Raw genomic sequence first — 24,329 nt, 5'->3', positions numbered from 1 at the left:
AAACAATATCGATTTATTTATGTACGAAACAATACTGTTATTCACTTAGCACAGAATAAATTAAATATGCAGGAAGCGTTAGTCACTTCACTGCGTACGTTTTCTTGTAATATAAGGAATTTGATTTGCTTGCAATTTACTCGTGTTACAGCTTAGAATAAACCAAAATGTAACTTACAAATCTTAAAGCAATTTATATTTTAATATGAAACTAAAAAGAAGAAAAATAAAGTAAAAAAGTAAATTGTCATTATATTAGTTTCTTTTTAAACCGATGAGAATGCAATTTTCAAAGTTTACAGTCTAACATTAAGCAGAACCCCGCTGAGATAGCGAGAAGTCTACGGATTTCTAACGCTAAAATCAGACGTTCGATTTCCTCAGTGAACACAGCAGATAGCCTGATGTGGTTTTGCTATAAGAAAATACTCACACACATTAACCATTTATTCTTTAACTTAGTAGTTTTATTAACATTACTATCTAAGTTAGTTCATAGTAATTATTGAATAATTCTTTTCAAAATTGTGAACGCAAAACATCATTAATTATTTCATATTCAGTTTTACTGTAAACCTCATTACTAACTCTTATATTACTGTAATATTATTAAAACTGTTAATTTGAAAGGGGAGTTGGGGATCTTCAACAAGTAAATAAACAAGATGCACAGGTTAAAGCACAAATACAATCGGCAAAAAGTAAACAAATAAGCTTAGGTTTTCAGACATAGTGTAGATATTATTTCCTCAAGCGATAAATCGCTATTTGACTCATTGTTGTCCCCACTGGCACAGCGGCATGTCTGGAGACTAATACCGCTAAAAACCGGGTTTCGATACCCGTTGCGGGCAGAACACAGATAGACCATTGTATAGCTTTGTGATTAATTGAAAACGAAGGAACGACTCCATGTCTATAAGCTGTAATATTTAGGACCATGATCTATAACATCGTAGGGTTCGCGCTTACAAGTTTAACTGGGTAGTTGAATGTTTTACTTATCTGTCAATTTCACCAAGACTAAAAGACTTAATGATTTACCGATACGCCTGAAGATGGTGTCATAGGACATCGAGTCTTGCAAGGCAGATCCCTGTTTTTAATAACTATTTATCGTGCAATGAATTTAACTTTGTATTTTTATTGTAAAAAAAAAGTAAAAACTTGCTTAAAATGCAATTTTTATATCACATTTTACTTAATTGTTAAAGTACAAGTTTACGTTTGGGAAAACCAGGTAAATAATACAGCTGTTGTTTTAAACAAAATAGCTAAATAAATTTAATAATTCTTACAAAACGTTAATCTAATGAGTAAATTATTTTATATTAAACTTATACGATATTCCAAAACGCCCAGAAATAACACAAACAGTTTGCATCATAGGGGCAACAAGGGCGCTTTTGGGAAGTGGGCTTTCCCTATTAAGAAGTAAAACGGTAAATGGTTATTGTAACCATGTTTATCAATTTATATGGTCAATGTACCAAATATGAGACTTCATGCTTTTCTAAGATTAATACCTAAATTGTGAAATAGTATCATTATAGATACGTGATACATAACCAATGAGCTTTGTTTGCTTGAAGTTATGCACAAAACTAGACAATAGGTTATCTGTGTTCTGTCCAACCCGGGTATCGAAACACCCGGTTCCTAGCGTTGTAAGTCCACAGACATACCACTGTACAACCGGGGAGCGTTATCAATTGAAAACAAATAGAAATAATAGTTTTTAAATAAAATAGTTTAAAAATATGTATGTGTGTAGAAAGTATTGTCCAAGAGAATTGAAAGATTTATCAACAAAAGCACTTAATGAATGTTTGTCCCTATGAGGTGGCAGTGTTTAAAATACTAATTGAGTTAGTCTGTCTCTCTAATTTTTCGCCCTCTTCCCCAGTAGCCGAATCTGTTTTTTTTTCCCTCTCAAATACCTCTTCAACAGATTGACATGGTACATCTTTATTTTCCCCGTCCATTTTCACCTTATTGTGCATTCTATTGACCACTTCCTGTACTGAAAGAGGTCTTCTCTACTGCAGACTAAATTTGTTGTTGGCTGAAGGTAGCAGAATTAAGACCTTTTATCTGACCTTAAAATGTCAGTGCTTGGTCTTCTTGTTATAGAAGTGTTTCTGACTATCTTTGATGGGTATGGCCTATGGTCCTTCAGTAGAACTCCTTTGAAAGGTTCTACTCGTTTATTTTGTAAATCTCTTTCCCCCTTTGTCTTGTGCTCCACTTTTTCTTGGACAATATCCCAACATTTTTGTAGTGAAGGGTTTTTCTTCTGTGTTTCCTTCAATTCACGTAGAATTAGATTTGTGATGTCACCTTCCAAGACTTGGAGTGGTTTGCTGTCTTGCTTGCTCTTTTTTTTCAAGTTTTTTGTGATGGGTAAAGATGCCTGATCCTTTCTGTCTGGCTCCTCCAAACTTCTACTACCAGTTATATTGCCAATCGCCAAGTCATAGATGAGTGCCATCATACACATGGCCTTAAAATATCCCATGTAATATGGAGTATCTATCTTTACTATTTCCGTGAGAACCGTTTTTACTGTCCCATCAATCAGCTCAGACAGACGTGCCTTGCCTTTCATCTGATCACTAGATAATAAACTGGTTCTCACTACTGCATCCAGGATCTCATAGTACCTTCACTTTTTGTACCTAATATAGCTTTCACCTGTAGGTATGTTGTGGTATATTTATACTTTTATATGTTTTATCACATGCTCCAGTTATCTTTGGTACTGTTGGTAACTTGTATTAATGTCAGATTTTTATAGAGCCGCAATTCTTTATAGTATGTGTTTGTGATTTATTAGCAATAAAGTATTAATATCATTCTAAGATGAATCACGTTTTCAGAATAACAAGAGGCTGTTATACTGTAGGAGTTTATTTTTTCATGTTGTTCAGAAAAGGCACTGGTGGCTTTTGTGCAATTAAAAGGATAGCATCACACCAATATCCAGCCAATGGCTCTGTCGTTCTTAGTATTGATTTGGTTTATGTTTCGTTGTATAAGTCCGTAAATCTCTGGTTTAATGCAGCATGCCAGTTGATGGTCTAGGTTCATTTTTTGTTTTTGTAAGTCATGTAGTTCTTTGTATTTTGTGTTCAACATGGCTTTAAGTAGTTTTTTCTGTAAATTTTGGATAATGTTCGTGTATGTATTAAAACTTTTTGAAAGTTTTACCTTTACAAAATTAGGGGTTAGTTGTTCTTTTCTACATTGTTGAATAAAATAAATGTCATTTCTTCTATTAATAATTCGTTGGCTTAAATTTCTTAGTTTCTTAACGATCTTGTGAGCGTGTACTGTTAATAGTGGTGTACGGTATGCTAGTTCAGACATAATGGTAACAGGTAAGTACAAATACACTGAGAAAAACACAAAAACGGACTTATACAACGAAACATAAACCAAATCAATACTAAGAACCACAGAGACAAAAAGATCTGCCACAACAAAAAACTAGAAAAACTAAGATGCAAACAACAGAAAAGACACCAAAACGACAAACCGTTGACTAACCTCATAATTAACAGATCCGACCGTCAATTAAACACAGACGTGAAACAACTACTTAACAAAGGACTCAACTTCGCAATAGCACCTAGGTACATTCCAACCATAGAAATCAAAACATGTTTAGAAGACCTAGCCAGGAGACTTGTGATACTTTCTACAGAGAAGAAAAACAAGAAAACAACCAAACACAACCAACAGAAAGAAGACAACTTAGATAATTTTATTGACATCCAACAGCTAAACTTCCCAGGTAAAATTACAAATTTATATTTTCCAGAAACACCTAAAAACAACATCTTAAACGATTTGTTCAAAGAATTTTCTCACAAAACCATCAACATAATTTCACAAAACAGAAAACTAAAAAACAACCTTACAAAAGAGACATTAATTCCATTAAAACCTAAAACAAGACAAAAACATAAAAATTCTAAAAGCAGATAAAGGTAACGCTATAGTCATAATGAACACGAATGAATACATCCAAAAAATGAATAACATCCTATTAGACACGAACAAATTTAAACAAATAAACACAAATCCAACAAAGACACACGAGACACAACTGAACAAATTACTACTACAAATGAAAAAAGCCAACACAATTTCACAAACACTTTATTCCTACCTACGTAAAACCGATTCACGCACACCGCAAATATACGGCATCCCCAAGCCTCATAAACCAGATTGTCCATTACGACCAATAATGTCCACATATGAATCGTTTAATTACAATCTTGGTAAATACATAGCATGGGCATTCTCCAAATATGTAACATCAGCCAGCTCATTCATCAAAGACTCTTTTAATTTCAAGTCTAATCTAAATCAACTTAATCATAAAGCCTTAATGGCCAGTTTCGATGTTATATCCCTCTTTACAGAAGTTCCAACCACTGAAGCCTGCAAGATAGCCTTAGAACTCTATATCCGAGACCCTAACCCAACTATAGAAATTCCCAGTAACCAGTTAGCAACCCTCATAGAATTCACCACGATAAAGACAAACTTCATGTTCAACAACCAAAACTATATACAAACAAATGGCCTAAGCATGGGCAACCCAGTATCACCAGTTCTAGCCAATATTTTTATGACACAAGTTGAAACACAAGCAATTAACACAGCATTACATCCACCACTATACTGGTACAGATATGTAGATGACACGGTTGCGGGATTAAAATCTACAGAACACATACTTAATTTTTTCAATCACATTAACTCTATACATCCCAACATTAACTTCACATGTGAACAGGAAGAAAGCAATCAAATATCATTTCTTAACCTCAAAATTACAAGAACTGACACACAATTCAAAACAGAAATCCACCGAAAAATCACCCATACTGGACTATACATTCCTTGGGACTCAGCACATGAAACAAAACAAAAACTCAACATACTAAGAAACCAAATAAACACAGCCATAAAACTATGCTCATCAGATAAAATTAACGATGAATTAGACAAAATAAAACAATACTTCATCAACATCAATAAGTTTCCTCCACAAACCGTAGAAAACATTATACGCACACACTTAGACAGAAAGCAAAATCAACCAACTACAGTAAATACAGCTCACGAATCAAAAAACCATGAAACCATATACTGCTGTATACCATATATTCCTGACATCAGCAAACAAATAACCAACATTTGGCAAAAATTAGTAACAAAATATGACATTCCAGTTAATACCAAATTTATTCAAAAACCCGGCACAAAACTGAGGTCTGTACTATGTAAAAACTACACTGACAAACACCACACCAACATTATTTATAAAATACAATGTGATAACTGCCACGACTTCTATATTGGAGAAACAAGTAGAAAAAATGGAAACCAGATTCAAAGAACATAAAAAGTCACCTTCACACGTTTTCGAACACTGCAAGTCAAATAAACACAACATAACCATAGAAAACACTCAAATACTAAATAAAGAAACAAACATAAGCAAACGCAAAATCAAAGAAGCCTTACTTATACAACAACTTAAGCCCAAAATAAACCAATATAAAGGAACGCCTTTATACCTATATTAATATAATAAATAAATAAAATTATATATTCAAACATCTAATACCGCCCTCTACATTTCGACACACAGTTACACAACCCCTTTCAAACATGTGGTCAGCTTCCGGTCAGTTACCGCTTTCTTTGTGAACCTGACAATGACCGAAGAAGGTCGATACGTTGTTCGCTCTTCTGTGTAAAATATTTTCTCAACCCAAACGAGCCGTTTTTGCATATAAAAAAACAACAAAATATCGTCTCTTTCTGCATTTCTGTTAAACAAACTGGATAGGCTCGTCGAATAGGCCTAAAAGGATATCATTTACATATAATTTATTAAATAAATCTTATTTTATGACATATTATTGGCTAATTAACATCCATTTCTAATATTTTTCAAATTACAAACCTGCGGTTATAGAAACTACCCTTCATATATATATTTTTGTTTCTATTCATTATTTGCACCCCAGTGGCTTAGCGGTATGTCTGTGGACTTACAATGCTAAAATCCGGGTTTCGATACCTGTGGTGGCAGAGCACAGATAGCCCATTGTGTAGCTTTGTGCTTAATTCAAAACAACAATCAACAACTATTCATTATTATATAAACTTTTCTGTAAGATTAGTATTTTAAAGACAAACAGTATCTTATTGGTTAAATAACCATAACAGAGACCCCAAAAGGTCAAGTGTCCTTCATTCTGGACAATCGAACAGGTAGAAAGCAACTATCAAGCAAATAAAAGGGTTTGACTGTCACTCTTAAATGCACCCACATTTATAAGTGCAGGACATGTTCAGCGGCACCACAGATCGAATCTTGGATCTTCCAACTCGGAAGCTAGTACTCAAAGACTGGCCTATCATCCTTTAAAAAATGAAAACATTAGATCCGTTCTAATACCGTCTTAACTTATTATACTTTCACACTTTCTATAAGCATAACCACCATACTTCCTTATAAGATGTGATATGTATTCATGTAACACAATTATCGTAAATACATAAACAATATGTAAAGCACACAATTTTATATCCAGTTTTCTTTAAAAGAAATTTCATAACAAAGTTTCGTTTAGTCAGTCACATAAGTGACATTGCTCATTTTGAAACTTACACAGAAATATATTATAAATGGAAATAGATAAGTATGCGGATTTACAACGCTGAAATGAAGGGTTCACTTCCCTTCAGTAGAAGTAGCAGATAGCCCAATGCGGCTTTACTACAAGAAAAACACACTGAAATATGAGCCACTATAGATGCTATTCCCAGGTCGTTATTTATTTCTCTTTTTATTTCTCAGTCCAAACTAAGTCCGGTTACTCACAAAAAGAAACTTAAATAAAGATCGCCAACATAATTAACTTTAATTCATGTAAGATGTTTTGTACGAAGCGACGGCCATTAGAAGTTTCCATTATAATTGTCAGTCTTTATTCTTCCATCTATATTATTAAAACCTTTTTCCAAGCTCACCTTACCTCACGCGGATGGGGATCCTGTTCAAATTGGAGTACGCAGCGTTTAATATTGTGAAACCAATGCACATTTTATGGTCATAACCTTCCGATGTATGAATCTCGTGAATCAAACTTAACTAGATGAGCACTCAGTAGAACGAACACCGCTACGAAGCGTTGATTATATTCGGCTTTCAGAAATAAGAAAATGTGTTCTTACGTTTGTCGATATCAAAGAACACGGACTATATTTAAACAGGGCAATGGATAATAATATTTTATATATATATGCCCACCATAGTTTCATTAAAACCCAATCAGTTTTGACTGCTTTATAGAGTAAAAATAATGTGAAAATTCGGTTCCACATATTAACAGATAAGAAACTTTTCGATTTTCGTGATCTGGACCTTTGACCTTAACTCTCCAAAAGCTAAGCACTACTAAGTCTGGTCATACTCCAAAGGCATACTAGCTTTTGTCCAAATCCATTCAGCTTTTTCAGAGAAATGTTGCTACTAAACACACAAAAGGTTGAAAACCTAACGTTCGTCCACCTTCACAACCAAATACCCCATAAAGCTTCAAAACTTAATTTAACGTATTAAAAGTCGCAACAATAACAAATAACAATTACATGGTTTCATGGTGGATTTTCCTTATTCAGAAAACTGGAAGTTTTATGGTGCTGTATCGTGTGTGCCGGAAACTTTACAGACTCGATAAATCTTTCAAACGCCTTTTCTCCTGACTTCTTAGGGATAGGAGGGCAAACTTGATATCAGAGCGCGTAAACGGAGCAGATGAATCTTCCAGGATTCACTTCCCAAACAATAAGTCCTGCTGACCTTCACATTTCATCTTTCATTACGAGTTTTAAATTTTAATGACACGACAAGATGACCTTCTTTCACAAACTGATTCTTCTGACTCTTCACAGGCCAAATATCTCCTAATACGGCATAGTCGGTCTCGAGTGGTTGTACGACATTCTGCTGCCAACACATGACCTCCGCCACATGTTACCGCCGTAGTAAATAATTTCCGGTGCATTTTACTGCCGGCAGAGGGATGCAGCAATTATTTATTTCATTTTAAGGGTTGCAAATATAGAAATTATATTATTAAAAATGGAAGACGTTATAATGTCAAAAAACTTGAACACGAAAATTTCGTCTTGAAATATGTAAATGTCCAAACATAATTAATAATGTGGATATTTGCTACATAATGATAGCCTTGTTTTCTTAGAAAATTATTCAGTGACATTGGTTTGTTTAATTTCGCGCAAAGCTACACGAGAGATATCTGCGGTAGCCATCCCTAATTTAACAATGTAAAACCACCGCCAACTCTTGCACCAACGAATAGTGGGATTGACCGTAATATATAACGTCCCCACGGCTGAAAGGGTGAGCATGTTTGATGTGACGGGGATTCGAACTCCGCGACCCTAAGATTACAAATCGAGTGACTTAACCACTTGGCCATTCTGGGCCTCGGGTTACTTTCTTATTCGATTTTATTTTTAATCAGGTTCAGTGCAAAACTTTATTAGTTCACGGTAATGTTTGAGAATAAAGTCGTTCACTGTACTAGAAGATGTTTTGTTTTGAGAATATAATTGTTTGCCAGCGGAAAAATAAATGACTGGCAGAATATACTGGCAATCATATATTACGACGGTAAAATATCGCGGAAGTCACACGACCGACAGTCGTGATACCATCTCGACCTCACATTCTAGCGTTCATAAAGTCCAACTACCAACTTCTTAGCAAAGGTTGTCCCTCTATGTAATTCCTGGAACCTAATCCCTTTAACAGCATTTTTTTCTCTGTTTATTACCAAGGTTCACTATTTTGTCTCGGTCTTTCCTGTTTTTGTCCTATTTCTGACTACATTAGTCAGGGCAAATAATCATTAATATAACGATTTTTTCTTTCTTAATGTTTTTTTTTTTTTGTAAGCCCCTCATTTTAACTCATCAACATGCTAACGTTATCTCTGTAATATTCTCGAGTGCACTTATTTGTTCCAAGATCAATCAGAAAGGCCTCACAGAATAACAGGAGGCCTGACAGCAATTGTGACACGAAGTGAATTTGATTTCTTTGAGTTTAACTAAGTTAAATGAATGTTACTAGATACAATGTATAGCAAAATGAAACAATCATTATTCAAGCCCCAAAACAATTGTCCCCTGCTAGTACAGCGGTGAGTCTACGGATTTACAACGGTTAAAATCAGGGGGTTCGATTCCCCTCGGTGGACTCAGCAGATAGTCCCATGTGGCTTTGCTATAAGAAAACAAACAAACAAACCCAAAGCAATTAAAAGAGTAACAAATATATATTTCTCTCAGTGAGTTGATCTAGACTGAAAAACGAAGAATACAGCATTATATACACGAAACAATAATGTTGTTTTTCTCAGAGCGTGTGCATTACCCGTGCGACTGATGGCCATTCTTATCGTAAATTAAAGGAGGTTATGTCCTTGACGAGTTATCTGACCTGCTAATGAAAAACATCAATCGACTTTCACATAATATGTACAATCTCTCATACATATCCTTTTCATGAGAAGGCACGTTAAAACACATTTGGTGAATTACCCAAAACAACACATAACTAGGATAAAAAGAACTTAGCTACTTCCAGGACCGACTTTTACACTAAACAACATACACTTGCATATATTAAACAAATGCACAATATGTCTGCATACCACATCTTCTTCCAAGAATTTTTTGCTTGCTTGTTTTTAGGTGCAGAGTTACATGACGGGTTAGTTGGGCTGTGACACCACATTTATCAAACTCCAGATATTAGTATTATAGGGCATTCAATCCACCGCTTAGCCGACGGAGAGCTTTGAGGAATAAATACTTCAAAATAAGTAACATCACAATTATGTCTAATCTTACTTTTTGGAGTGGGCTCGGCATGGCCAAGTGTGTTAAGGCGTTCGACTCGTAATCCGAGCGCCGCAGGTTCGAATCCCGGTCGCACCAAACATGCTCGTCCGTTCAGCCGTGGGGGCGTTATAATATTGTGACGGTCAATCCAACTATTCGTTGGTAAAAGAGTAGCCCACGAGTTGGCGGTGGGTGGTGATAACTAGCTGCCTTCCCTCTAGTCTTACACTGCTAAACTAGAGACGGCTAGCGCAGATAACCCTCGAGTAGCTTTGCACGAAATTCAAACTTTTTGAAGTAGCTTGTTTTTACATAATAACTAACTTTGTGTCACGACTTAAGCTTCAAGATTAAATAAAATTTGACAGTTATAACAATAGCCTCATTTTCACAGTGAATTAAAATTCTCGTTAGTTTGTTGATATAGTTTAATGAGTAATGTATTTCTAGCTCTTTCTCCAACAATTCTACTGATATTACATTTGTTGGCCTATAAGAGAAAGTATTTGAATGACACAAGCTACTAAATAATAATGACATGTTCTTTCTCATTTCTACCAATATCTAAACTGTGAATATCCTGAATATATATATATATATATGTATACATGTATCAAACTAAGGCACAAAAGCCACGTTATAAAGGTAACTACTTTTGAAGCCGGCACCAGAGAGTGCCGAAATTCCTCAGGTTCTTTGTGTTAAAAATACCGTTTTAATTAATGTTTGTAGCCTTGTTTTCCAGCCTTAGCTTAATAGTTTTAACCATGAAAGATAGTAAACCTTTTAATTTCTGTTTGAACCAGATCTCGAGGTTGTACGTAGTTATTACGATGGAAGAACTTCTGTTGTCATTAGGACTAATGCTAACTTTTTACACTTAAGTCATCAACGTTCTTTCCATCAAAAACTTTAACCTGTTTAAATGTTCAGTATGGGTATCTGCAGACATTCATTTTTTCGGCGGAAGGATAGAAGGGAGCAAAGTTTTGTAAAATTGTGGACTGAATAAAAATTCATATACATACGTTGAATGAATAAAGAAAAAATGATGTTTTTAATTTTCCAAGCAAGTGCCCCCCCTAGTTCCCGCCCCCGGTATTGAGATTCACATCCGAATGTAGTTATTACTCATCTGGTTTGTTTACTTATACAAATTACCATTAAATTGTCTTCTCATTGGGGTTTTCTTGAAGGCACTTGGCCTGGACAACCTTCAACTTGAGTTCTCTTAGAAAAACTCTACACTATGTTGCTGATTCTCATTAGTAAACCGTATAGACCTTACATATATTCTCTAATGAAGATAAACTACCCATATCCACTGAACATTTTTTCGTGATATTTCACCTTATGGCTTTGTCAAGAGGCAGACACCCTACTGAACAGAACAAAAAGCTCATATAATTCAAAATAATAACAATATCTTGCGTTCAGCAGCGTGTCTATCTTTTCAGAAAGCTGAGAAGTATATAGTTTTCAGTGGATACCGATAGTTTGTCTTGGTTAAACACGCTTACAATTCAAAGTGAGATACGTTACTCGAATTTGCTGAGGTACTTCTATAAGATATATGATCACTTTTTTATTACTATAGTATTAACGAAGAAGCATCTTAATATATTATCAAATAATACGCTATGTTTATTTGAATTTCTCGCAAGGCTACACGAGGGCTATCTGGGCTAGGCGTTCCTAATTTAGCAGTGTAAGACCAGAGAGAAGGCGGCTAGTCACCACCACCCAGCGCCAACTTTTAGGCTACTCTTTCACTAACGAATAGCAAGATTAACGTTAATATTATAATCCATCCACAGCTGAAAGAGCGAGGATGTTTGTTTGTTGGGATGGAGATTTGAACCCACGATCCTCAATTACGAGTCGAGAGCCCTAACCACCTGGCCATGCTGGGCCAAATAACAACATACTACTTATTTTAGTAAAACAAACAGTGAATGTTTTGCGTGACTTACTACACCCGTTTAGTATAAACTATTGTTACACAGTTCAAGTGAGTCCTACAGACAAAAGTAATTGTTTTATTGTGCAGAGAGCTTTTTACATTCAGACATTTTACTCTCGTTTCATATCCACAAGTTTAGTAACGGATTCTTCATTTGAACGTAATGAAACTGTTCTTTAGTATTTGCTTTATAATATGCAAATACTACATACTTTACATTTTTATATCATATATATATGTGTGTGTGTAAAATATATGGTGGTGTTTTTATATATTCTGATTTGGAACGTCAGAAATTCGATTAAGATCACGTGATAAATCAGTCCGAGTTATTATTTTTGTAGCTTGACCAGTCTAGAAAAAGTATATACAATGTCACTGGATGCATTCACGAGAGTTTGTTTGTTTATTTGTAATTAAGCACAAACATACACAATGGGTTAGCTGTGCTTTGCCTACAACGGGTATCGAAAACCAGTTTCTAGCATTGTAAATACGCACACATACGGCCCGGCATGGCCAGGTGTTTAACACATTTGTCTCGTAATCTGAGGATCGCGGGTTCGATTCCCCATCACACCAAACATGTTCGCTCTTTCAGCCGTGGGGGCGTTATAATGTGACAGTCAATCTCACTATTCCTTGGTAAAACAGTAGCCCACGAGTTGCCGGTGGGGGGTGAAGACTAGCTGCCTTCCCTCTAGTCTTACACTGCTAAATTAGGGACGGATAGCTCAGATAGCCCTCGTGTAGCTTTGCGCGAAATTTAAAACAAACCAAATTGCATACATACCGCTTTGCCACTTGGTGCCATTAAACGAGAGAACTTGACTATTTCTCAAAATTTCAGTGTCATTTCTTTAACGATTGGTTGGTTTGGTGTTTTACAGCACAAAGCAGCTTGGCTATCTGCTTCTTTAACGAAGTTTTCTCAGTTCGTAAAAAGAGAAAAAGATAATTTACATTAGTATTGAAATTGTCTATGCAGAAATCAAGTGTGATATAGAGCACTCAATAAAGGTGAGTAGGGCATCTTTTATAAATATATATGTTAGGTTTGCCAATTTTAATAACAATGTAAGGTGATGCATGTAGATTTTCACAATTCAAGTCATTGCTACCACTTAAATGGAAATACATTAAATACTGTGGTTGAAGGAAACGATCTTAGAGTTATGACTGAAAAATCACTTAAATCATCTAAGTATTGTAATGTAGCTAGCAACAGGGCTAATAGGATTTAGTGTAGCATCTATAAAAATATTGAGTACAAGACAAGGGGTATTATTGTTTCACTGTACAGATCACTTGTAAGGTCTAATATAGTGTACTCTGTACTATTTTGGATTATTTTCCTCAAGAAATACACTGAATTCCAGGAGAAGGTTCAGAGATGAACCATTGGCGGCGCCAGGGGGGGCTTTAAGTTTCTTAAAGGTATTGATAATATAGATTATAGATCCATCAAACTTTTTTATGTTTAGGAGTGAAAACAATAACACATGGGAACAAAAATTGAAATTTTGGTAGCCTAGAAGTCTGTCGTTTAGACCGTATTACTTTTCTAACACGGTGGTTGGCTTTTGGAATGAGCTACTTTCGAGCATGCCTAGATCTAGCTAGAAGACTGGTGATTCATTCTACATAAACTGAAAACACCAATAAAACAACGGAAAATAACCACCAGAAAGAAGACAACTTCAACAGAAATTCCATCGACAACCAACAACCTATCTTTCCAGGTAGAACTGAAACATCTTTTTCTCCAAAATATCTCAAAATAGTATCTTAAACAACTTTTTTAAAGAATTATCTCACAAAATCATCAACATAATTTCACAGAAAAGAAAGCAAAAAAACAACCTTATATAGAACGATATTAATTCTATACACAATATAAATAGGAAAACAACATCAAAATTCTAAAAGCAGATAAAGACAATGCTATAGTTATAATGAACACAAATTAGTACATTCAAAAAATGAATAACATCTTATCAGATACAAATTTAAACCAATACACACAAATCCAACACACACACACAAGAACCAACTAAACTAAATGTTACTAGAAATGAAAAAAACAAACAATGTAATCTCAGAAAACCTATGCAAAACTGACTCACGCACACCACATTATACAGAAACCCTAAATCTAACAAACCTGACTGTCCACTATGACCCATAATGTCGACTTATGAATCATTCAACTATAACCTCAGTAAACATATAACGTGTGCATTTTATAAATAGGAAACATCAACCAGATCCTTTTTCAAAGACTCTTTTAAACTTTAAATCTATTCTTCATCAACTAAATCATAAAGCCTTAATGGCTAGTTTTGATGTGATCTCCCTCTTCACAGAAGTTCCAACTACCAAAGCTTGTAAGATAGCTTTAGAACTTTATTTCCAAGACCCCAATCCATTGATACACATCCCCAACAACTAATCACAAACCCTTATAGGATTCACTACCACCAAAACTACTTACAAATAAATGGCTAAAGTACAGACAGTACTGTGTCACCAGTTCTATCTAGCATTTTCATGACACAAATCTAAAGAAATCAATTCAGCCTTACACCCACCACTATACTGGTACACATATGTTGATGATACAATTGCAGAATTCACATCTACAGAACACAGTTTTTCAACCATGCTAACTCCATACACCCTAACATTAAGTTCACATGTAAACACTAGAAAACTCACCAAGTAGAATTTCTTTACCTCAAGATCACTAGAACAAATACACAATTCATAACATAAATTCATAGAAAATTCACCCATACTGGACTACACATTCACTGGGATTCAGCACATGAAACAAAACAAAAACTCAACACATAAAGAAATCAAATAAACACAGCCACAAAACTATGCTCACTCAATAAAATTAATGATGAAATCAACAAAATAAAACAACACTTCATCAACATCAACAAATCTCCCCCCAAAACCACTGAAAAAATTAAATACCCACACCTAGACCAACAACACAGTCAACAACAAACAAACAATGAATTCAAAGAAACAACTACAAAACCTCACATTACTGCATGCCACAAACTGCTGACATTTCCAAAAAAATAACCAAAATTTGGAAAAAAATCTTGTAACAAAACACAACATTCTGGTAAACACCAAATTTATTCAGAAACCAGGTACAAAACCAAAGTCCATATATAAAAACTACAGACACAACACTAACATTATTTATAAAATTCAATGCAACAACTGCCATGACTTCTATATTGGAGAAACAAGTGGAAAAATTGAAACCAGATTCAAAGAACACACACACACACACAAAACATCACGTTTTTGAACACTGCAAACCAAATAATCACAACATAACCATAGAAAACACTAACATACCAAGTATGGAAACAAATACACACAAATGCAAAATCAAAGAAGCCCTACTTATATAAGAACTCAAACCAAAATTGAACTCATACAAAAGAACACCTTTATATGTGTATTAATTATTGACATAACATCTAACTGCAACGCCCCCTACAGTCTCGTCTTGTACCCATTTACACTCTCATCCCTAAGACATGCACAGCAGCTGTCATGTGGAAACAAGCTGTTAAACTGAAGATGACTTAACAAGGTCAATACGTTGTTCTGTATTTCATTTTAATTATGTTTTAATACCCATACCAGCTGTTCTTACAATACATTTTCTATGAATAATAAACTAGATACAAAATAAATCCCACTGTTAAAGGCCAACGGAAAACGTTATAGTAAAATGTCTTAACAACAGTTTCTAAACTATGATGTGCACTAATTTTGAAATATTTGTTTCACATTTCAAATTTCAAGTGTGTGTGTGTGTGTTTTTGTATAGTAAAGCCACATCAGTCTACCTGCTGCATCCACTGACGAGCATCAAATTCCTGATTATAGCACTGTAAATCTTAAGACTCACCTCTGTCCCACTGGATGGACATTTCAGAAAAGGTATAAGATAAGGCATCACCTTGCACACGTTTCAACTACTGTTAATTTTTCTTAAACTAATCATTTAAGTAATGACACGTTTTCCAGTATTTTAAGTATTTATTTACTTAAGTAGTGAAATACATTCTGAATTTTGTTCTTACACTTTGTATTAAACATCTTACACTAGTTCCACCACTGGGTATTTTGTTTTATTTTATGTTGCTGATAGGAACAATAAAGTGTGAAAAATTGTCTATAAATCACAAAACTGATGTAGTGGTGTGTCATGTCTTGAGAAATAGTATAAAAAGTTTTTCATTAAATACTTTCTGATATTTTTGCTAAAAGCAGTCACAGTGGCCAGTATACAAAGTTTTCAATAACAGCAAACCTAAAGAGACTGACCATTGATTTTAATATATCTGATATTTTTGTGACAAACGGTTAGCAGTGACCAATGTACAAAATTTTCAGTGAAAGCAAATCAAGAGAGACTGACTACTGAGTTTAGTATATCTGATGTACCTATAACAAACAGATAATAGTGCCCAATGTATGAATGTTTCAGTAAAAGCCAATCATAATATACTGACCATTGAAAAAACAAGTAACAATGACCAGTTTTTAACATTTTCAGTAAAAGCAGATTAAGAGAGACTGGCCATTGATTTTGGTGAATATGGTATTTCTGTAACAAACATGTAACTGTGATCAGTGTATGAAGTTTTAAATCATCAAACCAACAGCTATTTTCATGAGAAAGATGGCTGAAACACTGGAACCATAGCAATCACATTTGACCATAAATCTTCCTGATGCAGTTCTTATGGTCTTACAAGCCTTTAGAGAACTATAGAAAAGAAGACATTAATATGGCTCTTCTTCCAAGAAACCTGAACTCCTGAAACAGATAGTGTACTACTGCATTGGAAATACAATCTTCAATTAACCATTTATTTCATTGCATATTAACATATGTTGAAAAACACATAAAACATGTAATTGCTATATTTACATGATGGACATAAACATCTGAACTTGGATTTCAACAATTACAACATAGTTCTCTACATAAAGGCACATTTCTATATTCTTGTAGTTATGAATATAGAAAGTGATCTTCCATTCACAGAATGTGAAATAATGAAAGGACAAATATGCCAAAATGTTTGAAAGCTAAAATAAACAGTTGACAGTATCACCACTGGTCAAAAGAAAAACACTTCATATGAGACAGAAAGAATGATGAAAATATCAGATATACTAAACAAGAAACAAATGTAACAGATAATAACATTGTAGTTCTCTCACAGAACATTTTGTTGAATCCTGCTAAACCAATGTTAAACTAGAAACTTGTTTACAACACGTAACTTAATAAAAACTTTAAAGGAAACAAAATGTGTTTTGTGCATTCCAGCATCTAGTTCTCAACATAGCTTCTTCAAAGTTACTTATGGATTTTACTGCTGAAAAGTTCAGCCAGTCTAAATACACTGATGGTAGAATTGCCATCAAATATATAACAAGCACCCTTAATCAGGGAAGGATAGGAAAACAGGACTACAGCAAAAAATAATACAGGAGTGACATAAAGGAACAACATAATTTAAGAAAATGTTAGCAGCATAAGAGAATAATATGATGTCAGAAAACATAAGTTTCGACATAGCGCCAATATCAAGAATAACATAATAGCAGAAAATAACACTTCAGACAGTGGGAACAGAAAATAACTGTCAGATTTGGATGTGGTATTAGTAAAATGTAAAGCCATCACTCATGTATCTCTCTCTTTTATATTTGTGATCTTCCATCTCAACTGAATGTAAAGTGTAACTGAGATTATTTTATTTACTTGTAATGAATAATTACCTAGACAATAAGAAACACAAAAAAATGGAGTGGCTAAAAAACTAAGACAAGTTTGTCATAGATATAACAAAAAAGAAGACAAAACCAGAGATAAAATGCAAGTATTTCCATTCACCTTTTATTACATGAGTAGTGATTATAGAGCAGTGGCTGCTGATGAGAATGATAATGATGAAAAGGAAGAATTTAAACATGGCACCTCACATCATCACATCATGCTAGCCAGGAGCTGCCATACAGTGTTTACCCCAGAGAATAAGTCTACTTTGAATTAGCTGGGGAAATAAGAAGTACATCTTACATAAGTTTGGCAACCTTCTTGTACAAATTTTAAAATATAACTGTTTGATCATAACTACAATTTCTTTTCTTGAGAACTTACACTCAGTTTTATATATTTTTTAATATATTTATTCTAAATCCATTACTAATGAAACATTCACTTGTTTTTTTGTAGTGTGTGTACGTGCAAAAGGTGATTAAATACATTAATGCAGTGAGAAAGAAAAATTCTAAAAATTAAACATGAAGACTAACTAGCTGAGAAAAATACTCTTCACATGTAATCTAATATAACCTAATTAAGACACACACTGAACTATGGGCAGAATTCATAACTTAGTGTTGAAGAGAGTGGACAGTTAGGAATAGCCTCATATTAAAAAGTATATATTAAAGAAGAGCATGGCTAATAACATTAATTAAGAGCATGTATTATGTATTAATTAATTGAATAAATTAAAAATTAAATGCATGAAATGTCATATAAATAATACATAAAATACAATGTGAAACGTTTATCAGAAAAAAAAAAAAATTCATCCTTATAAAACCACCTTGTTAATGCTGTCCAGTATCTGAAAACAAACAATTAACACGTACCTCTGAAATGAGATTTCCATACTTCTATTTATTATGCAATTCTTGAATTTGGAATGTTTTAGTCTCTTTAGAAAGCAAACAAGACTTTATTACTTCTCCATTTTAATACCACTCTACAGAAATATTCGTCTAGAAAACTGTTAGTTATCCTTTTTAAGAACATTTACTATCCCCATGAGGATGTACATCTTGTATACCTTCCTGGAGAAGAAAATTGTATACAAGCATAAACACAAAAAGAAATATCCTTATAGGCAAGCACTTTTTGCAAATGCAGGTTTACCATTTGCCACACTGTAAAATACATTCTTTAATATCTCTCTTCTAAGTTTAAAATCCTTATTCCAGGTTACATCAACGTTTCTCACTATTATATGTTTGATGCACATTTTAATTTACTAATTAGTGGTTTGGTAACAGTTAATGTTATCAGCCAGATTTTAATTTTATTCAAAATTGTACTGATATTTAATACTTAGTTGAATTTTGTTCTAATGGTTAAATGAGGACATTCCTAAAAGTACACTTATCTGTTTAATCTTTCTTAAATAAAACACACAACTTGAACAAGGCATGTATTCACGCTTAGAGTAAGTACAGCTAGATGTTGGGTATACAGTCAATTTAATCCTAAGGTCAGAATACAAAATATACCCAATCATTTTTAAACATCTTTAAATATTAGATGATTTTGAAAACAAACCAATAATAATAATAACATGATTTAAAGTAGAATGAATACCAATGAGTACAAGTTTCTCACGACCACCAACATGTACGAAATCTCATGTCTTCACTGCAGTTAGCCTCCTAGAAATATTACTATATTATAGGATTCTGTACAGAGAAGCTTGAAACAGAATTTTACAGCAAATAAGATATGTATATGTTGATATCTAGTCCATGTTGTTTGGTAACACCCATATAACTGACTATGACCTTTTCAACCAGCTAATATAACCAGAAGAAGTTATACTATAAAACTGCTGTCATTTTGTCAAAGGAAATCTATGCAGCATATATGAAGGCTCTTAGCTGCCATCTTATAGAGGGTGATTATAACAGAGGCCAGGTCAGAACTAAAGGCAATGAGGTGTGACAGAAAGGCAACACTGATGCTCTGTATTCACATACTTTATACACATAAAACACACTCCACCAAGGGTTAAGGTATGCTCAAAGTTTCTCTTTTGCTGCTATCCATATGATGGGGCCTGCTTGTTCTTCAATTTTCTGTTTCACCTTTACATAGATCTCTTCAGGTGCATCCCCCTGAACAACAGCTGAAAGAAAACCAGATTAAACATATTACAAACACACAACATTTTGATTACAATGTAGTTTAATAACAAGCACAAAGTCTTCCTCAAAACACATACAACATATACACTTCTAACCTCAGACAAGTCACTGAAACACAGGTTTGGATGGTCACAGTGAGCCACAGAAAACTTTAAACTTCACATTTTTGTGCTCCTATTAACCCTTATGTCACAGGTCAAAGGCCATGTCATTGCATTTGTTGAATTCCATTCATACTTTATTGAACTACTATTTTAAGAATTTACGTCAACAGGTTTGAAATCAAGTTGTAGATCATAATTCAAACTTTACCTCAAACTTTAATATTATATGAGTTAATTTCTTAATTTAAAAGTAAATATTAAAATTAGATGTCTGTGATGTCAAAATACTAAGTCTATAGTTTTGTTCAAATTAGGAACTTAAAATACTAATAGTAACAAGCTAGAATTTAAAATAAGAACCTTGCATCTTTTATTTTGCTGAGAAATGGCTTATGTACTGAATCAAACACAGTAGCCCCATTCACCTCTTTCTATTTTTGGAAACAGCCTTTTATATACACTTACATCAATATATGACATGTGAATAACCAATCAACAGCACAGAATGTCCCCTAGTAGTTTTCTCAGCCATTTTAATCTGTGAAAAGGCTACTATATTCTTTTAAACCATGATTTCAAGAAGGTAGGTTGGGTCTTTAGACTGCTCAAAGTTTCAGACTTTTTATAATCTAAATACATCTCAGTTACCAATTATTCTGGAATTCTATGGTATCAGTATGGTTATTTACAATTTTTTTTCATTATTCAACTGTATATATAAAATATAAAAATTTTTGTTTGATACCATCCATGTGCAAAATTTTAAAATAATTAGCAACCTATGTCTAGCAACAGCAGAGTACAAAGGTTGTAATAAGAAGAAATTGTTTACTTTACTTCTTGATTTATTGTTCTATATTTTAAGAAAAATAAGTTTAATAATGTATTTATAAATAGTAATAATCCATATTTATATAAATAATGTGTAATAACTGAAATGTGACTGTTTATTACAAAATACTAGTTCACTAAAACACAACCAAGACAGGGAACACTAATGGTCAGTTTTATATTATTGGATAGATGACCTGAGTGTATGTGCATTGCATTAATGCAAGTTATATAATGTTAGCTAGGCATGATTGGAAGGTCAATATAATAATAAATATATACATATATAGCTTATGAGACTTAAGCTACTTAGACTAAACACTGTATTCTTCTGTTATAATACATAGTCATTATAGCAGGTATAAACATAATCTATATTTATTTCCTTTTTTTTTTATGACGGTTACGAGGTTGGTCAACTGACAGACACCACATAGTTAGAGTATAGAAAATAACATAAAATACAAAGACATACTGAAAACAACTGCTTGTAATGTATTTAGATAACATTCCAGAACAGTGTTAATGCTACACTTTTTCTATGTGCAACTTCACCAGCGATACTCTTATAATGAATAGATTTAAACACATACAAAATGGGCTAAAAACTGTTCTGGTCTTTCACACTGTTAATGAAGTTTAAATTAAATATTAAAATATCCTGCCTGTAAAATACTCTGCAAATTCTTGTTCCAGTTTGATTGCTCTATCATAAGTTTTCCTAGCTTGTTCTTCTGTTATCCTTTTGTTCATTTCCCTGTAAAATTGTTCACAACAATCTCAGATAATTTATGTTAAAATGGGTAATTATTAATAAAATACTGTTAAAACAGAGTATGCTTTCCAGTTGTGTGACACAAGTCGAAAGTATATTTACTACAGATTTATATTAATGTTTGCTCCATTCTGAACATATCTTTTGAACTATAGTAAAACTTTACCAACATTATATCAAAATTCCAATTGCTATTTGTACTAACTTTGAAATTTTTTTCTCTATAATAAATAGAAAAGAAGGCCAAAAACTATCACTTCTTTGTTTTAAGCATTTAAAATAATAATAAGCATTTTGATATTTAACATTTATTTCCCCTTTTTGGAAATTTTGGAATATTCCTAAATATTTACTTTTAATATTTATAAGAAAATCAAATAAATGAAAAGTTTAACAAGTGATACACAAATATATTTTAGCAAACCAAATGTCATTAAAACCATAAACATTGCCACATTTTCTGCTATATTAAGTCTCTAACATGGGCTAATGAGCCTTTAGAAAGTTTTCTCAAACATTATTTATTTTTATTCTTATAAAACTATACTTCAGGTAGAACATGATACAGAATGATTTTTATAAAGGATTTATGTTTAAAAGTCATAACAATATTGCATTCTTTTAACTTATACTCAGGAATGACAGAAATGTAGCACTTTACTCAAGTTTAAAATAGTTAAACTTACATTATAGATTCTACCGATTTAGGTTTAATAAATATAGCAACTGGGTGCAGCCCTGCCACCTGCAGTCTTCTGATGGCATTACCACTAACATCTAGGATGCAGTATTTACCCTGAAAAAAGTGGGTGTGATCAGATTTTTACCAACTTTATATGTGTACATCAGTGTAGTTAAGCTAAATGATAATTAAAATTCAGTTAACAGCTTTAACAAGTTTTTATTTAGTATAAACATAGCTTTTTTCATTCCTAACAACCACTTTTCTTTGCAGAAAAACTTTGCAACATACACTCAATAAACAAGAGGATTCTATTTATAAGTTAAAAAGTCCTGAAGAAATATCCTAAGAATTAGCAAAGTTTAGTTTTGGACTTGCATGTATCTTACAAAAAATATTAATTTTAGTATATTTAATGTTCATATATAAAATTTACAAGTTAATTTTCATTACTGCAAAAAGAGAAAGAAATGTTACAATAAAAATATACAAAAACAACAGTGTATTTAAAATAATATCTATAGACTGAATATACAAAAAATTGCATCAAATACCGATTCTTTCTTAAAAATACACAGTACAAAGCATATTTTACTCTATTTTCCCAAGGGAGTATCCAAAATAAGAACTTGTTACTTTGATGCAGACATACTTTAATACTATCACAATTTTCAATAATTCAATGAAAGAAGACCATAAATGTTTTCAACCATCCAAAGAATGCTGAAACAAAAAACACTTTTCATGGTATACTTAAATTACTGTTATCAGTGCTTTGAAAGAACTTACAGCATTTTACGTAAAACTTAACTCCAAGTCTAACAATACAAGTTTTATCAGTAACAAAGAAATTAATGATTCTGTAGACTTCACTGCTTACCAGAAAATTAAAATTATTTTAATTCACTCCACAGTGGAACACAGCACATGTGAGTGCTACTTTCTTCACCTACAGAGAATAACTTTATGATGTCAATCATTACAATAGTACAGTGGGTTTTAATTTTTTGAGTTTGTAACAACAACAACAAAAAGTGATTATTATAAATGTTTTCTTAATTACATGATTTATTAATAAACTACCTTTTCTGCAATCTCTCTTACTGATGCCAAACTTGTACCATACAGGTTATCATTGTACTGCCCAGCTTCTATGAACAGGTGATTCTGGATGTCTCTCTCCATCTGTTCCCTAGATGCCACAAAGTGATAATCTCGACCATCAACTTCGTAGTCACGTTTTGGTCGAGTGGTATCTACAAGATAAAACGGAGAATTTTCAGTATATGTTTTTTTTCACTTCATATACAAATGTATGATATTTTAAGATAATACAATAATTCAAGTTGTATTTTTCATTATTTTAAGTATCATAAACGTATTGTTTTTAATATTCTAAATTATTCATAAAAAACATTATTGTTTATACATAAATGGTGATTTCCAATCAGACTAAGCTAACTAGTTAGAGGAAACATACAAATCAGTTTAATAATGAGTATGGCTAATTAAGTAAATGTTTCTAGCATTCTTAAGTATGAACACTTAAATGTGCTGTTTCATATTGGCCCCTTGCTTTTAACAACGTTTTTGGTCATAATCCCAAAAATACCTTAAATGATTCAGCCAGCTTAGGAGATTTAGAATAATTCTAAATAGATAAGCTAACTAACAATGCAAAAAATTTTGATAATAAAAGTATAATAACAGAAAATAAAATTATATACATTAAACATTCCAACTATTACTATTAATGAAAACAGCAATAAAGAAACTATTAAATATAACTTACAGAACACAATTTATGAGTATATCATCTGAGATACATTACTATAACACGTTACTGATTAATGTATGGGGCCAAGTAGCAGGACATTACCAAAAAGTACAGTCAATTCAAAAAGTTAAAAGATTATGAGGATACAAAATACTAAAGAAGATCAAATGAATATATGAATTGTGTAATAAACAGATACAGTACTGGTTATG

The 24,329-nt window shown here is 32.9% G+C and overlaps 1 protein-coding gene across 18 annotated transcripts in view; it reads right to left on the bottom strand.

Moving 5' to 3' along the window:
* Positions 1–17,855: 17,855 nt before the first annotated feature.
* LOC143232400 (disks large homolog 1-like) overlaps positions 17,856–24,329 on the bottom strand; it is a 258,171-nt gene continuing 251,697 nt past the window's right edge. For all 18 annotated transcript variants that reach the window (XM_076467804.1, XM_076467807.1, XM_076467795.1 and 15 more), the window contains 4 exons: positions 23,424–23,596; positions 22,345–22,454; positions 21,549–21,640; positions 17,856–19,929 (listed from right to left, as the gene is read on the bottom strand). In XM_076467804.1, coding sequence (XP_076323919.1) covers positions 19,823–19,929; positions 21,549–21,640; positions 22,345–22,454; positions 23,424–23,596 — 482 coding nt within the window. In that variant the 3' untranslated portion in view covers positions 17,856–19,822. The remainder of the gene's footprint in view (positions 19,930–21,548; positions 21,641–22,344; positions 22,455–23,423; positions 23,597–24,329) is intronic.

The sequence above is a fragment of the Tachypleus tridentatus genome, chromosome 11 (assembly GCF_004210375.1).
Source record: "Tachypleus tridentatus isolate NWPU-2018 chromosome 11, ASM421037v1, whole genome shotgun sequence".
Classification (NCBI taxonomy): domain Eukaryota; kingdom Metazoa; phylum Arthropoda; class Merostomata; order Xiphosura; family Limulidae; genus Tachypleus; species Tachypleus tridentatus.
The sequence above is the reverse complement of the archived record's forward strand: the minus strand, read 5'-3'. Positions and strand labels throughout refer to the sequence as shown.